At 36.8% G+C, this 17,748-nt stretch overlaps 1 protein-coding gene across 1 annotated transcript in view; it reads right to left on the minus strand.

Moving 5' to 3' along the window:
* Window positions 1-17,748, minus strand: part of EHHADH (enoyl-CoA hydratase and 3-hydroxyacyl CoA dehydrogenase) — a 41,910-nt gene that overhangs the window by 11,338 nt on the left and 12,824 nt on the right. The window contains exons 4-5 of the mRNA XM_010976171.3: window positions 17,479-17,590; window positions 9,520-9,624 (exon numbers count right to left, since the gene is read on the minus strand). Coding sequence (XP_010974473.2) covers window positions 9,520-9,624; window positions 17,479-17,590 — 217 coding nt within the window. The remainder of the gene's footprint in view (window positions 1-9,519; window positions 9,625-17,478; window positions 17,591-17,748) is intronic.

Raw genomic sequence — 17,748 nt, forward strand, 5'->3', positions numbered from 1 at the left:
CTCGTTGATGACAATGTGGCTTTGAAGATGGAGCAAGAGGGCCAAGAGCCAAGGAATGCAGTGACCTCTAGGCACTAGGAATGGCCCCCAGTTTACAACCAGCTTGGTCCTACAATACAGGTACTGAATTCTGCCAACCACCCAAGTGAGCAGTAAACGGATTCTTCCTTAGAGACTCCAGAAAGGAGTGCAGCTGCTGACACCTGGATTCTACTCCAGTGAATCCTCTACCAGGTTTCTGACCTATAGATTGATAAGATGGTACACTTATGTTATTTAAACTGCTAAGCTTGTGGTAATTTGTTATCAAAGCAATACAAAATGAACACAGAAAAGGGCTTCAAGATGGTGGAATAGAAGGACAAGGAGCTCACCCTCTCTCACAAATACATCAAAAATATACCTGCATGTGGAACAATTCTCACAGAATACCTACTGAACTCTGGCAGAAGATCTTGTACAAGTGGGACAACAAGAAAAATCATCACAAAACAGGGTAAACAACAAGGTCCTACTGTATAGCACAGGGAACTGTATCAATACCTTGTAATAGCCTATAATGAAAAGGAATATGAAAAGGAATATATATGTATATGTATATAAATGAATCACTATGCTGTACACTAGAAATTAACACATTATAAATCAACTATACATCAGTTAAAAAAAAGAGTATCAGAAAGGACTAGAACCAAGTGGGAAAACTAAATAAAATAAATATAATTTGTAGATCAAATATCTAATGAAGTATTTGTACCCAGTATATAAAGACCTCTTGCAACTCAAGAAGGCAAAAAATCCAATTTTAAAGTGGGCAAAAACTTTATGGAATGTTTCACCAAAGAGGATACATGAATGGCTAATATGCATATGAAAAAATTATGATGTTAAACATCATTAGTCATGAGGGAAATGCAAATTAAAATCACAATGAATGTGGTAGGTGGCTTCTAAGTAATGGGAGGTCATTTCTGAGATTAAATTACAGAAGGATTCTGGCTTCAGTCCTGCTCACCCTCTCTTGCTCTCTCACTTGCTTACTCTGACGAAAGCAAGCTGCCATGTGTGAGCTGTCCTTTGATAAAGCCCATGTGGCAAAGAACTGAAGGAGGGTTTCAGCCAATAGACAGTGAGGAACTGAGGCCCTCAGTTCAACAGACCAAAAGGAACTGAATCCCACTAACAGCTACTTGAGTGAGCTTGGAAGCAGACTCTCCCTAGTTAAGCCTATAGCATCCCCAGCAGTACCTTGAAGGTAGTCTTATATGAAGCCCTAATCAGAGGACCTAGCTAACCACACCCAGCTTCCTGACCTATAGAAACTGTAAGATGATAATTGTTTGATTTTAAGCAGCTAAATTTGGGGGGTAATTTGTTATGCAACTAAAGACAACTAACACAGACCCACTAGACTGACTATAATCAAAAAGACATAACACCAAATGTTGGTGATGATGTGGAGTAGCTGGGATCCTCATACAATGCTTGTAAGAATATAAAACAGTACATCCACTTTTAAAAAGTTTGGCAATTTCTTAAAAAGATAAACATAAACTTATCTTTCAACCCAACAGTTTCACTCCTAGGAATCTACTTAAGAGAAATGAAAACCTATATATGAATATTTATCACAGCATTATTCATAATAAATCAAAACTGGAAACAACCTGACTATCCATCAACTGATAAGTGGATAAAGTAAACTCAGCAATAAAAAGCATCAAACTACTGATACACTCTACAACATAGATGAACCTCAAAAATATTATGCAAACTGAAAGAAGCTAGATGCAAAAGATTACATATGGTGTAATGCCATTTATGGTAAATGGCCAGAAAAGGCAAATCTATAGAATCAGAAAGATCAATGTTTGCCTAGGGCTGGGGGTGGGAGTTGGGGAAGCTGCAAAAGGTCAGAGGGAACTTTTTGGGGTAGTGGACAAGTCCAAAAACTGATTTATGGGGATGGCTGCACAACTCTAAAAGGTAAATTATGCCTCATTAAGGATGTTAAAAAAAACATAGCAATGAATTTATCATGAATATGACCCAGGAATCCCACTCCTGGGCATATATCCAGAAGGAACCCTACTTCAAAATGACACCTGCACCCCAATGTTCATAGCAGCACTATTTACAATAGCCAAGACATGGAAACAGCCTAAATGTCCATCAACAGATGACTGGATAAAGAAGATGTGGTATATTTATACAACGGAATACTATTCAGCCATAAAAACCGACAAAATAACGCCATTTGCAGCAACATGGATGTTCCTGGAGAATGCCATCCTAAGTGAAGTAAGCCAGAAAGAGAAAGAAAAATACCATATGAGATTACTCATATGTGGAATTAAAAAAAAAAAAGAACATAAATACAAAACAGAAACAGACTCATAGACATAGAATACAAACTTGTGGTTGCCAAGGGGGCAGGGGGTAGGAAGGGACAGACTGGGATTTCAAAATTTATAGATACTGACAGGCATATATAGAATAGATAAACAAGATTATACTGCATAGCACAGGGAAATATATACAAGATCTTCCGGTAGCTCACAGCGGAAAAAAAATGTGACAATGAATATATGTATGTTCATGTATAACTGAAAAATTGTGCTCTACACTGGAATTTGACACAACATTGTAAAATGACTATGACTCAATTAAAAAAAATCCTAAAAACAAACAAACAAACAAAATAGAAAGGTAAAAGACTTTTAAGGTCTATATAACATTTTATTGAGGAATGTAAAATAGCACCTTAATAAAGAGTGACCCTATATCCCTGGATATAAATATTTAATAGCATAAAATAAATATTTTCCATATATTATATGTGAATTTCTAACCAGAATCCTTGTGGTCCTATATTTTAAAGTTTGTATATAAGAATGTTTAACAAATTACATGATCAAAACTATTTTCTAAAGTAGTATTCCAGAAATTAATTTCTAAAAAGTATGACCATTTCTTCAAAAATAAAGCACTATATCAAAAATGTTAACACCTAAGTTAATTAGAAAACCTACCAGAGCTTATAAAGCAGTTTCACTATAAAAAGATAGATGAATGTGAGCCTGTCTGGCATAGGGATGTTACTGTATATACACAAGAGATTAAGTAAGGCATGGATGTAACCATGTGCACACGGAAGAACTATATCTCTAAGGCACTGTATAATCTCAACTTTCTTTCTTTTAGCCTAGGAGGCAAGAATATTTCCTTAATGTTTGTTACTAAGTAGAATTGAAAAGAATGGATTTTTAAAATTAATGCTTTCCCATATGATGTGAGAATAGGATTCAGGAAAGGAGGCAAGACGGTGATGAGCAGCATGTGGTCCCTGTTCACCCCACTATTGTTGGAAAAACATGAATCTTATCCAACAGGCTACCAATTACTTGTTCAGTTATCCAATGAGTTATCCAATCCTCAATTTACAGGAAGGCAGACTCAGCAGAGAAGGATGGAGACCTTTCCAGGGTCTACAGCTGATTTAATTTCCTGGTGACCCAAAAGGAAGACAAGAGCACACAGTGGGGAGAAGAGGACAAGTGGGTGGGGGACCAAGTGGATGAGAAAGGGAGGCCGAGCTGTCAGTGTCGTGGCATCAGACAACAGGTGGCTGGTGCAATCTATGCTGGGGACAGGGCATAGATGGGCTTGGGATAGCTTAGAGCTGGATCTCTGGCCTTGTGACACTACCACCATCCCCACCATGACAGGGGCTGATTCTCTATACCAATAGCGCTCATCAGAGTTATCTGAGAGTTTAAAAAGTTTGGATGTTCGTGCCACATTGTGGACTCAGTTAAGAATCTTTAGGGGTGGGGCCTGGGCATGACTACTTTTTAAAAAATTCAACAGTTGATCTTGAAGTATAGCCTTTGGGAGGTCCAAGAACACAGCATTATGTCAATCACTGTATCCAAGACAGCTGTAGCTTTTGGCAATTTTGCCCTGGGCAAGAGATTGAAAAGAGAAGAGAAAGAAAAAAAAAAAGGAGGAAGAAAAAGAAAAGAAATAAAGCTTAATGGTGTGCAGTAATTTTAGCCAACTGTCATAACCCTAGTATCCTGGGGATACTCAGAACCTCTCAGACTGCAGATGGACATTTTGGGAGCCATGTATAGCACCAGTCCAGACCAGCCTAGGGCCAAGCTAAGCACATCCCCTGGAAAGTTTTTGATCAAGGCTTTGCCCTGATCAATTTCCTATCCTTTTTGTGCTGTGGCTGTAACTGAGGGATGCTATTATCTTACAACTTCATTTTATTACTACAAAATACATTCAGAATTTCCCCTTTGGGTCTACAGGTATGGTGTTTTCAACATCTATTTCTTATATACTTGGTAGTTTTAGAGTCTTGGTTTTAAAGTCACTCAGTTGTACCTACGTAACAAGAGAGGCAAGTGTGGGCAGGTCAGCACCAGCATTAGCTGCCCAGGAAAATTGGAAAAAGAACTAATTAATGATTCAAATATGCTCATAATTGAATTTTTTCCCTGACCCATTCACATAATTTTCTTAATCTTTTGAAGTTTTCTAAGGCAAAAGAATATTCAAGTTTTAATTAAAAAAATAAGTGAATCACATGTCCAAAGGAAGAAAAGCAGGTGATTATTTTCCCTCTTCCCTTTCTGGTAAACTGATACGAATAGATTTTCCCTGCCTAGGATAAAAAGAGACACAATGTGCAGTTTACAGAAATTGTTTCCTAAGACCTAAAGGACTCTTTCTTCTCTAACTCTGGTAAATGGTAAGCTCTGTCTGTTACAGACACTCTGCAAAGGACAGACAGAATAACTGCACTTTCCCAGGCTTGAGGGGGTCCCCAAAGAACCTGGGTATATGAAAAGGAAGGCCAATTTAGACATGTGCTTAGGCCTCCTAGGTAAGGCAGTGTCACTCTGTTCTTGTGAAACATGTTTATATAAATGTTCACAGAGAGTAAAAATAAATTACAAAGAGCAAAAGATAAAATGAAGAGAAAGACAGATGAAACCACTGAGATTTTTTTTTTAAGCCACAAAATCCAAATGAACAAACAGATCAAGGTCTTTGGGCAGAACAAGAGTTGCTAAAAATGGCTAACATAGCCCAGTGCAGTCACAGTAACAGGACCAGGGTTCATTATAGGGACAGAAACAGAGTACTGGGTTCCTGAGTTGAGGCTCCCAGTTGAACGTCCCCAGTGCCCATCTTTGACTAACAGAACACATTTTCAGCTTTATGCCAGAGTCATGCACGAGGGAACAAGGAGTTCGTCCTCAGTTTGGGAACAAGCAGGCTGCTGGCCAAATGCAAATAAATAGCATTTTACAGGACCCTCCCCTCCCCAGTTTAGCCAAAGCAATCTGGTTTGGCCAAGTAACTCTGAATTGCTCTGCTAAATCTATTGCACTGAGGTAGTCTGAAAAGCTTCATATAACAAGAGCATTAAGATGCATGAAGCTAATTAACTTCCACAGTCAACTCTCTAGGATGTGTGTTAGGTTTGCAGAGAAATTTGCAGCTATTTCCCAAATCACATTTTTAGATATATATATGTTAACCTCCTACAATCCCCTCCCACCCCTAACTGGCTCCAAAACTGCTGATTGCAACACTGACCATTGAAAATTTCCTTCCTTCTCAACTTTCCTATTGGATGTGGAAACTAAAGAATGTTCTTAATCTTTTCCAATTTTAAAGTCAATATTTCAGCAGTGGGGGGGTAGTGATGGAGGTGGGAATAGGCTGAATTAATGGACTATTTTTACAAATGAAAAAGATAACTCAAAAATTTTATATGTATTTTTTAAATTGAGATATAATTCACATACTATAAAAATCACCATTTTAAAGTTTGTAATTCAGTAGTTGTTGGTACAATCACGAAGTGTGCAACCATACATGTATGTTTTTTAACCATGCCTTTCATAACTGATTTAGTAATATCTTTAAGACTATAGGTAGTGTTCACATGCGAGGTATAAAAAGTCAAAACTAGGAAAAGTTATCTCCATTCCTACCCTTCCTTGTTCCCTGTACATCAGTGGTTCTCAAAGTGTGCTCCCCAGAATACAACATCAACACCACCTAGGAACTTGTTAGAATTGCAAATTGGGCCGCACCCCAGATGTACTGAATCAGAAACTAATGAATGGGGTCCCACTATCTGTTTCAACAGAGCTTTGCGAGGCAGAGTTAAGTTTGAGAATCATTCCTCTAGATCAAGATCATTGCACTAGCTTCACATAACTAGAGACTGGTAAATGAACATATATTTAATATAATATATCTTAATGATATAAAATATACTTTATATTATATTTATATATTGAATATTTATATAAATATTTATTACCTATTTATAAGTATCTATAATATTTATATATTATTTATTTATAATAAGTATCTATAATATTTATGTTGTACATCTATTTATAATATTTATTATAATACGTATACATTTTTATAACAGATATTTGTGGAGCCTATTCAAATCAATTCATCAATTTTGTCCTGCCAAATAACATTCTAATATCTATATTTAAAAGCAAATAAAGAAAAAAAAAAAGAAGAGGAAAGTGGAGGAACATAAAAAGAAAAGAAAAGCACAAGACCGCAAGTGAAAATGAAATGCAACATAAATAAACCTAGCTAAACTATGCATTCTGTAAGACAATAAATGTAAATGTAGATAAGATTCCCTGAGCTAGTCCTTCATTGATCTGCCCTATTTCTCTACCTTGTGTCTCTAGCATTATCTATTGCAAAGCAGTACCAAGAAATCATAGGATTCCAAACAGTGGAACTCATTGAAAAAAAGAAAAAAAGAGAAAAAACCCCATAAAAGTCCCATAATTTTCCTTGGCATTCTAAGCCCTAAATACCAAAAGAGACAAAGTGGAGTTGCCCAAGTTGTAGCAAGAACAAAAACTGGAGTCCATAGATTCTTAGAACAGGGTATGAAACCAACTAATTTTGTTGAAACTTTTCCTTTTACTGATGAAGAAAATAAACCCCCCCAAAGCTGACTTATTAAGGTTCATATAGCTATAGGTTGAAACTATAATCCAGGTCTCCTGACACCCAGTCCTAAACCTATTTCTCTACCAGACTGTACCCATTCCACACTGGCCAGGCATCCCTTTTTCCCTTGGGTAAATTTAATGACTCAGATATTAAGAAAAGATAAACATTTTTTTAATCAAAAATCTTCACTACCTACCACCCAAATACAACTACAGTTAAAAATTCTGTTATATTTCCTTGTAGTCTTTTTCCATATGTAAATATGCATATTTACACATACATATATGTGTGCAATTTCCTATCTGGTTGTTTTTCCTACTTAATATTGCATGTAAACATTTTTCCAAGTTTTTCGATTTTCTTTAAAAATGGAAGTTTTAATGGCTGAATGGGGTTGCTTCATTGAGATCTATCATCTTTTACATACCTAATCCCTTAAAATTACATATTTGAGTTGTTTCCAACATTTTACAATGACAAATAAAGCTTCAGTGAGTATCACTGAATACAGATCTTTGAGTACTTCTGTGATTATTTCCTCTTGATAAATTCCTAAAAATAAAAATACTAAGTCAAAAGGTAGGAATAAGCCTCAGTACATGATTGCCCAGTTGCCCTCTAGACAGGATATACTACAAGCTGTTGAAAAGCTTATTTAAATTCAATCCCACATTATTTTTTCTATCTTTGCTAATTTGTTTGGCAAAAATTAGTGTCTTCCAAATCACAAACAGTTTTATATTAATCAAGTTTAAAGGTATTTAAGAATTATACCTCAAGCTGGAAAAAATAAAAACAATAGCAAAAATCACTTAAGAAATTGTGGGGGGAAACAACTTTTCATTTTTGTGTATTTTCTTTAATTTTTTGTCTGTATTCAAAATATCCTATGTAGTTATAATCATAGAATATACGTAAATTTGTATTTTGACATTTTTATACCACAGTTTTACATTTCTACAAAGTTTTCATGATTATAATTTAAAATAGTTATACATAATTGTCCAAAGCCCAGAACCATTCCCCTGCTGTTAACAGGTGAAGTACCAAATTTTAAAGCCAATGATTCCTCCTCAAGATTTGGCTGCCACCAAGTGGATAAACTGTGTAATACTGCTGAAACTGAGTAAACCATTTATAAATTAAAAAATAATAATTTAATGCATACATTTTAAATTATAAACTGATTTTAAGAACTAAATAATTTTTAATAATTAAAACAGATCATTTTATAAGTGTACCAGACCATGGTCCTCATCTATCTCTTGAAATACTTAACTCAAATCTGAATCTCAGGAAATCAGTTAAAGATCTTCCTGTTGAAATCAGGCCCTTTACAAACTAAAATCATAGGTGTATATGATAGAAACCGTTCAGGGACCTCCAAATGCAAATAGCCTAGGCTGTAGGCCAAGTGACTTCTAACAAAGCAATAAGCCCTCCCAGGAGGCACAATGAAACCAGTGATGAAACCATGGTGAAGATTATCCAGAAAGCAGAGAAAGAGAGCAGGAAACTCGTTCCTATTTGGGTAAAGACTTGCTAACTCTCTTTAGACCCACCAGTATTTTCTCCCCATAGTCCCTGGCCTCTCCACTTACTATTGCAATGAAACAGCAACTAGCTAGAGCCACAAAAAGAAAGATTATTTCAGGGAAGTGTTTGGTCCCTGCCAGGGTGGACAAAAGAATGACTTTTTCAAAAGAAACCTTTGAATGCCACTGAGCCATTACCTACCACCAACCGGGAGATGAACACTTGCTCTGCCTGTGACCCAACATTCCTTCCAATTATTTTTTTTCTGACACTCTTTAACCCTCTCCATCTTGCTGCCAACCTCCATAAATTGAAAAGAAACAGTTAAAAAAGAAAGAAAGAAAAACATGTAGGAATGCCACTCCCAAGAACTCTTAAAGGAATGTCATAACTCCATAAAGTGAAAAATCAGTGAGAGAAAACGTAGCTCTCTGAGACAGAACCACGGCTTTATTATGGTCAATTCTACAGCCTGTCTTCTGTCTGCTTAAATGTGTGTTTGCTTGGTTTTTCTTAAATTTTAATTATGTTTCTTAATAGAAAATACATTCATTCAATAAAAATTCAAAAGGTACGGAAGAATAAAGAGGGAAGTCTCCTTCTAACTCCTTCCGCTGGCTGACCAGCCCCATTCCCAGAGGCAACCATTAACCCTTTCTTGTGAATCCTTACTGAAGTATCTTATACACAGACAGTTACATATATACATTCTCCCTATACAGACATTAAATCCCACACTCCCTTTCTTGTTATACAAATGTTGAACCACTATATACAATGACGCTTTTTTCACTTAATACAACATACGGTGGCATTCATACCATGTCAATACATAGAGTTTCTCATTCATTTTAAAATTGTATTATATTCTATTTGGATGTACCATATTTAAGGAGTTCCTTATTAAAAGGGACATTTAACTTGCTTCCAGTCTTTGTGCTAATTTTGTTATTATCTTACCTGAAACTCTCTGGGCCATTTTGATTGCTTCTTCAACTGGGTCTGAGTTCACAATTTTATCTAGAATACCCAGCTTCAGTGCTTCATTTGCTGAAATATGTCTTCCTAAAACAAAACAAAACAAATCAAAGAACAATGTGAGATTAAAACAAAAGCATCACTCTCTCACAGGAAAGCTCACCTGTCCTGGATATAAACATCTATTATTAAATAAATAAATAACACACTGACTATTATAGTGGAAACATTACTGCAGAGATAATCAGGTAACTTGGATTCAAGTTCTGGCTCTGCCTTGTACTATTTGTGTGACCATAAAGAATTGCACTAGGACTAGAATTTCTTTGTTAGTGAATGGAAATAATTGTGCTTACCTACTAAATTCTGAGTAGTAAGTGAAAATAATACATTTTCCTTATATTCTATAACTCTCTATAAAGCGCTTTATAAATCTCTATATAATGCATAAGGAAGGATTGATTTTTTGACAATAGTAGAGATAAAAATAATACAGGTAGTGACAGCAGAGCAGTACTATCTATTCTTACACCAACAGACACCAGGGGTCGCCATTGATTACAGTCCTCAAACATAAATAACAGGTGGACAGACAAGGGGAAAGAATTATTGATTTAGTTGATATTACATGTTATAATCCAAATTTCACAGGAGAAATGGGGTAGACCTCTGCCATATTTTCACTACCCAGCATCTCAACCCCCCCTTAGTTCATGGAATTGCAAACGTGTGAGCTTTGGAGCTAAAAAGGAAGCAGAGATGACCAGACAATTGTTCCTTCAGACATGGTACTAGGGTGTGGCCCATGACCCCGAGTTGGCAAATGGAGTTTTTAGCTGGAGTCAGTGACACTAAGCAAGAGCAACAGCTTAAATCTCACTTCACAGGTGGTAACATCTAGTGTCTGGTGGTGGTGGTGGCACCAGCAGCCTCCAGTGTAGAAAGGAAGCTCTAGGGGGTTACAGAAGTTTGATAAGGATTTGCATTACTCCTGAGTTCTTCAACAGGTCTAAATATGTAATTTGATCTGCATATTCTGGGGTAGGAGATTAAGGGATATAATCATCCCTCACCACAGGGTCAGAAGGAAAGAGACAATGACACATTGCTTGCCTGCCTGCCAGCACCATCTTGGCTTCTGAAGAGCAGTCACCCAATCAGTCTTGCTGGCAACAATTCCACAGGCCTCGCTGTTCTTACACAGTGTTGGTGGATGCCACCTCTGAGACAAACTCTCCATTCCTGGTTCTTGTTAGTGCTTCAGGGAGCTACAAATGGGTTTTCTAGATCAGGTAGACAATGATTTTTGGCAGGGGTTACTCTGTAACAGCAGTATTTGTGCAGTTTTCTAGAAGTGCCTTTGAAAACAGGCTTCCAGATATCCTCCTGGGATAAGAAGGGCAGTGAGGAGTAGGCGAGTGGCTTCAAGGGTGAAGTCTCCTGTGTATAAAATCACCTGAGTGAGGGATGAGTGAATCAGACTTCCCAGTTAAGGGGTCCAAGAGGACACAGAGTGGAATGTAAAAACTTGGGTACTAAAAAGGATCTTTGGGGCAGCTGAGCAGGGGAAAGATGAGATGCCCACAAGATAGACTGAAAATTCCTTTAGCTGAAATGATTCCTTCTGACCTGGATTTCACAAAAGTTGGGAGTACCACTACTGTTCTTATGGAGTCAGAGATTCTGGGTACTTTTATTCTGTTTCAAGGACCTAAAGACACAGCTCTGTATATCCAACCCAAATCTTCATACTGAGATTTAAACTTGTTCTTTCTAGTATGGCTGTCAGTGTAGATGATGACCACTGTCCAATCTAATAAGAGCCCTGCCTAGATCTACTGTAAAGAGACCCAGAGTTAACTGAAGTTGAGACTTTTCTTCTCCAAGCTGGGTGATCTCAGTTTTTTCTTTTTCTTTGTTGCTTCTCTTCCAATCTTTAGAAAAAATTTTTCTACATGGAACCCTTTCCAGATTGCATTTTAAAGTCCCCCTAAAGTTGTACAGACTACTTAAAAAGAAAGGTGTATGATTCTAATGTTAGCTTTCTTCTAATTCACTGTGACCTTTTCTATGCAAATCAAAATCCATCATATTCTTACTGTTTTTACCTCTTCTCTTCATCATGTTAAAAACAGTGATATTTCTATAAGCAGCAGTGCTTTGGGAAAGGCCAATCTTAGTTCATTTTATTTCTTTTTGTCAAAGAAGCCAGATTCCTTCCTGACTTCCCCCAAGATACTTTTGCCTTTCATGCTTAATACTGAAAACAGGAACACACAGTTCCTGAATATTCCCCACATGCTTTAATTTCTGTAAACCTTAGAATTTACAGACTCATTTCACACAATTATGACTGCCCTCTATATTTTATGCTTCTTTGCCTCCTTTCTATTTTGTCCTTTGAAGAACGAACCTTCTAATGTGCTTTGAGTTTCTGTAGTATGTTGGATTGATTGTAAGCATCCTCTTATGAATTCTACATTAGGTACTTAAAATAGTTCACATTCTTAAAATGTACTTGTACCTTTGTAAATTAAAGCAATTTCTAATTTAACTTTTTGAAGACAAGAAATTTAGTTTTTCTAACTTCTCTTTCATGCTGTATAGGATTTATACACCTCCCCACTTAAGGGGGGGAAGCCATTTTACACTTTAAATTATATATTAGTAACTATGTAAATTATATATTAGTAACTATGTAAATTATATATTAGTAATTGTACATTAATAATAATATAAACTCATATTATTTTCTAATTTGGACCATGTGTGCACAGTGTTGTATTGTGGTTTCTGTGTCAAAATAATAAGTATTTTGATTAGCAGTTCTCAAACCTTTTAACCTTAGGACCCCCTTGTACTCTTAAAAATTATAGAATACACCAGAGAGCTTTTGTTTATGAGGGCTATGTCTATCACTATTTACTATATTTGAAATCAAAACTGAGAACTTTAAAAATGTATCTTTATTAAATCATTTTCAAAGAACAATGATAAACCTATTATATGTTAGCATAAATAAATTTTTATGCAAAATAACTATTTTTTAAAAATTTAGTGACAGGAGTATCATTGTTATATTTCTGCAAATTTCTTTAATGTCTTGCTTAGCAGAATACAGCTGGATTCTCATTTCCACTTCTGCATTCAAAATGTTTTGGTATCACATGGCATACAATAACCTCTGGAAAATTCCACCGTATATTTGTGAGAGAATGGGAGTGGAAAGGGCAAGTAACGTCTTATTATTAGGAAAATGGTTCTGACTTCATGGACTGCCACAATGGTCTTAGGTACACCTAGGAGTCCATGGGCCACACTTTAAGAACTCCTGACTTAGACCATATTTAAAGACTATATAACATCCCAGCATATGAATGTTCCATACATTTAGACTTTATTTGTGACTGGGGTGATTTTAGCTATTTTGAGAGTAACATTTTGTTGTGTTTTGTTTTTATCCTTTGGAAGCTCACAGGATTCTATTTTCTGGAAGTTTAAAATCTTTATACAAGGCATTAACATCTCATCAGTTTTTCCAGGAAAATGATGTGGTTGTTAAATACAATCTCTGATTCTTTCACATATATTTTCCTTTGGTTACGGCTTCTCCCCTTTTTGCTTTGTGCTCTTGGAGCTTTTATTATTCATAGCAGAGACCTCTATTATAGACCTTCCCTGTCTGCTGCCTTCATTTACATTTTATGTATCTTTTTGATAAACTCTTCTGAATTCTATAAATGTGTCTCTATTTTTCCTCCAAGTTGCTGATTCAGTTGTCTGTTCTATTGAGTCTTTTTTAAAAATTGCTTCAAAAATTATTTTGGCTAAGGTTTTGATTTTAAACAGGGTATTCTTATTTAACAAATAAAATACTGTCTAATTTAGAATATTGTGAGTTTTCTAAAACTTTTGTTTTCTTTAATCTGTTTCAGTAGACTCACATTTATGTTTCTAATGTCACAGAATATTTTCATAGGTGTTAAGTTGAGTGTTAAAGGTGTTTTTCTTTTGGTCCATTTATTTGTTTTGGTCATGAAATGATATTTGTTGATATTTATTATTGTTGACTGGAAGCCCTGGGTGCTAAAACTCACCCTTAACATCTTGTTCAAACATAGAGAAAACCCACCTGGACCTAAATCTGAAAGGCAGGCAGGATAAAGATGCCACTCCCAACTTCTCCCCCAGTGTTGAGTGGTAAGAGGTACCTCATCAAAGTCAAGAGTCCAAAGGCATCCCTGTCCTGGGGATGACCATAAACTCATGGGGCTGAGGCAAAGCTCTATGAGAACAGAGCAGAGGCTTCCTAGGCTGTTCAGTGAACACGGAAGACAGGACCTTGAAAATAACAGCAGAAGGAAGAGCAGGGCACTGAAGTCCTTATCATTTGATTGGGCAGAGAACATCAGGGAATGAACTGCAATGTGCTCAAGCCTATCTTTTAGTTACTGCTAAAGATCTGGTTGGTTTTGGGTGGCATTTTAAGGGAAATGTGGAGAAGCAGTGGTTACTGTTGTAATTGCTTCACTTTCCAGAATCACCTCTCTTATGGTTTTTAGAAGATCAGAAAAGGTTGCTATTTACATATTCGTTTAATCTAAATTTACTTACAATTTCCTATGGGGGCAGTGCCTACAGAGCTGGTGTTATTTTCCTCGTTAACATCAGTAGGGATTCTTCAACCCTCAGTAGCAATTTTTTTTAGCATCCTTTCTTAGAATGTTTTCCAAAAGCAAGAATCTTAATATCATCATTATTGATGGCTTCTGCATTAGTTTCCTAAACAAATTACTATAAACACTGCCTCTTAAAACAGCACACATTTATTATGTTAGTTTAGGATGTCAGAAGTCTAAACTAGGTCAGCAAAACTGTGTTCCTTCTGGAGGCTCTGAGAGAGAATCCATTTCCTTGGCTTTTCTAGCCTCTAGAGGCTGCCTACAATTCTTGGCTTGAGTCCTCTTCCTCCAACTTCAAAGTCAGCTGTATAGCATCTTCTCTCATCTCTGACCTCCTGCTTTCCTCTTCTAAGCACCCCTGTGATAAACTGGGCCCAGCTAGAAAATTCAAAGTAATCTTCCATCTTAAGATCCTTAATTGAATCATGTCCGCAAAGTCCCTTTTGAATGTAAGGTAATATATTCACAGGTTCTAAGGATTAGGATGTGGACATCTTAGAGGGGGGCATTATTATGCCTATCACAGTTACCACTTATAAAATGACTTCTGTGTGACAGGTACTATACCAGAGGTATGTCATGTAATTTCATTATTTCTTAAAACAACTATGTGATTGTTTTACTGATGAGAAAATGAAGGCTGAGAGGTGTCCAGATGACTTCCCTTCTAAATTCCAGGCCAGTCTATCCAACTATCTACTTGATATCTCCACTTAGATGTATAAAAGGCCTCTCTTAACTTGTCCAAAACTAAGCTCTACCAGCAGAAATCCCCATCTCAGTAATGGCGCCATCCTTCCGGCTGCTCAGGCCATTAGAATCATCCTTCACTTTCCTCTTTCTCTGACATCGCAGATTTGATCTGTCAAAAATCCTGTTGGCTCAAAATATATCCAAATTTGACCATGTCTTATCATTTACTTGCTATCACTCAGGTCTAAACTCTCGTCATCTCTGCCTTGGATTATTATGGCAGCCTTCTAATCCGTCTCCCTATTTCTGCCCCTACCTCCAATTAATATATTGTCAATAGCCAGAGCAATCCTTTAAAAAACATAGATGAGAGCATGTTACTCCTCTGCTCTGAACACTCCAATTCAGAAGAAAAGCCAAAGTTATTTCTATAATCTTCAAGGCCTTACATGATGTGACTTCACCGCCTACTACTCTTCTCTTTACTCTAGCTGCATTGACTTTCTTGCTGTTCTTGGAAATTTCCAAGTATGCCCCTGCCTCAGGGCTTTGTATTTGGTATTTTCTCCATGTGGAGTATCTTCCTCCAGATATTGGCACAACAAGCTTCCTCCCTCCTTCAGGTCTTCACTCAGATTCATTTTGCAAGAAAGCCATTCCTAACTATTCTACCCAAAATATTACTCCTGCCCCTAACCCCTATCATTTTAAATTTCCCCTTTCTGCTTTCTCCTTAGCACTTACCTCCATCTAAGCTACTATATACACTACTTATGTAATAGGTAGCCATGGAGTTTAATAAAAGTATATAGTTGTGGTAGCTAGTCCCCAAAGAGACCCCTCCGTGTGTTTGACTTCTGGGAATTCAAGCCCCGCTCCCAGGATGAATAGGGTAGACCTGTATAATCAATAGGACAGTTCAGAAAAGATGGCATGGGACTCCAAAGCTAGGTCATAAAGACATTGCTGCTCTCGCAAGCTCTCTTGGATCACTCACTCTGGAGGAAGCCAGCTTCCGTGTCATGAGGACACGCAGACAGCTGCACGTGGAAGAGGAAATGAAACCCCCTGCCAACAGTCAGCATGTAAGTGAGCCATCCTGGAAGCAGATCCTCCAGCCCCAGTCAGTGTCTTGACTGCAACCTCATGAGAAACCTTGAACTAGAACCCAACTAACTTGTTTCTAAATTGCTAACCCATAGAAACAAGGGAAAACACTGTCAATCAAGCCATGACTCACAATGAATGTAAGAGGCATTCCGATTTCAGAGATGTGGAAAAAAGTGCATTTTTGAATTGATGAAATATGATAGTGATAATTATTGTTATTGTTTTATCTATATAATTTCCATGAGGGCAGGAGTTTTTGTTGGTTTGATTTGCTGCTATAGGCCTGCTATCTATAACAGGGTCCAGCACATGAGAAAAAATTGAACAGTTGCTGCATGAATGAATAAAAATTAATTTGTACAAGGCATATTGCTTATATGTGGTACAGCTGGGATTCAGACTCAGGTCTTTGATTCTAAAGCTTGTGCTCCTTTTATTGTATTGCCCATTCTTTGTTTTGTTTTGTTTTGTTTTTAAATGTATTTCTTATGAAAGGAGGTAGATTTCTTTGTTTGTTTGTTTGTTTATTTATTTAAACAGAGCTACTAGGGATTGAAACTAGGACTTCACACATGCTGTGTGTGAACTCTACCACTGAGCTATACCCTCCCCCTGCCCATTCTTTGTGATATAGTCTATTACCAAGATCCTCATCTTATTTTTACTCAATCCTCCTCTTCTACTGAGAAGTCAGATATGGGAATAATAACATAGCTCACACTTATTACCATGTCTATGAGTGTTCTAAGCACATTTTATGCCTTAATTTATCTAATCTTCACCATACCACCATGTGGTAGATACTGTTTTAAATACATTTATAAGGAAACTAAGGCACAGAGAAGTAAAGTGACTGAACCAAGGTCTCATACTAGTTATACCTGTTTGGAGTAAAGAGTTATATATATGCTCTTTCTTCCAACCTTACTTCAATTGGAAATATCTTCCTATTTCTTATGGTATTTCGCAAATCCAGAGTCTCCAAATGTTTTCTAGTGTTGCATTGTTCACATTCTCTATTGAAAGAGAATAACTTCTATTTGAAGCTAATATCTTAATACCTAGGAAATGAAAAATTCAGTCATTTCCAAACTAAAACTTGACATGTTTCCTTGAAAATTCTGGTTCTAATTCTAGTTTATATTATACTTTCTAAATTAGATCTGGATATAATGCACCCTATGTGAACATCAGTGTCTATGAGTAGACACATAAATGTGATTAGGGCTTTCTATACACTTTCATTTAGAAAGCACTCACATTTATTCTTCATGGTAACTTGTGAGCTCTCAAAGAAGGTATTCTTTCCATTTTACAGATGGGAAAATTGACATCAAGGAAGTTAAAGTATCCTCTTAAGATTACATGGATAGGGAATGGTCAAGCCAGGATTCTTCCAAAACCTAGTCCAGTTCCTCACATTGATCTAGAAAGAGGTCAGCAGGGTTTGACTCACCTGAGGTGATTAAGTCAAGTGCAGCAGGAACGCCAATAAGTCTGGGGAGAAGCTGGGTTCCTCTTGCAGCAGGAATGATTCCTAGTGTGACTTCTGGGAGGCCAACTTGAGCCTACCAAAGATTGAAAGCATAAAGGTCATTAGAATGAGATGATATACTCAGAGTCAAGGCAAGCATTCCCCTGGGTTTCCCACACCCTCGAAAACGTTGTTTCATAGAATTCAGCAAGAGTTTCTACAGGGCAAATTAGTGCACACCCACTTCTTTAA

This window comes from Camelus dromedarius, chromosome 2 (assembly GCF_036321535.1).
Source record: "Camelus dromedarius isolate mCamDro1 chromosome 2, mCamDro1.pat, whole genome shotgun sequence".
NCBI lineage: Eukaryota > Metazoa > Chordata > Mammalia > Artiodactyla > Camelidae > Camelus > Camelus dromedarius.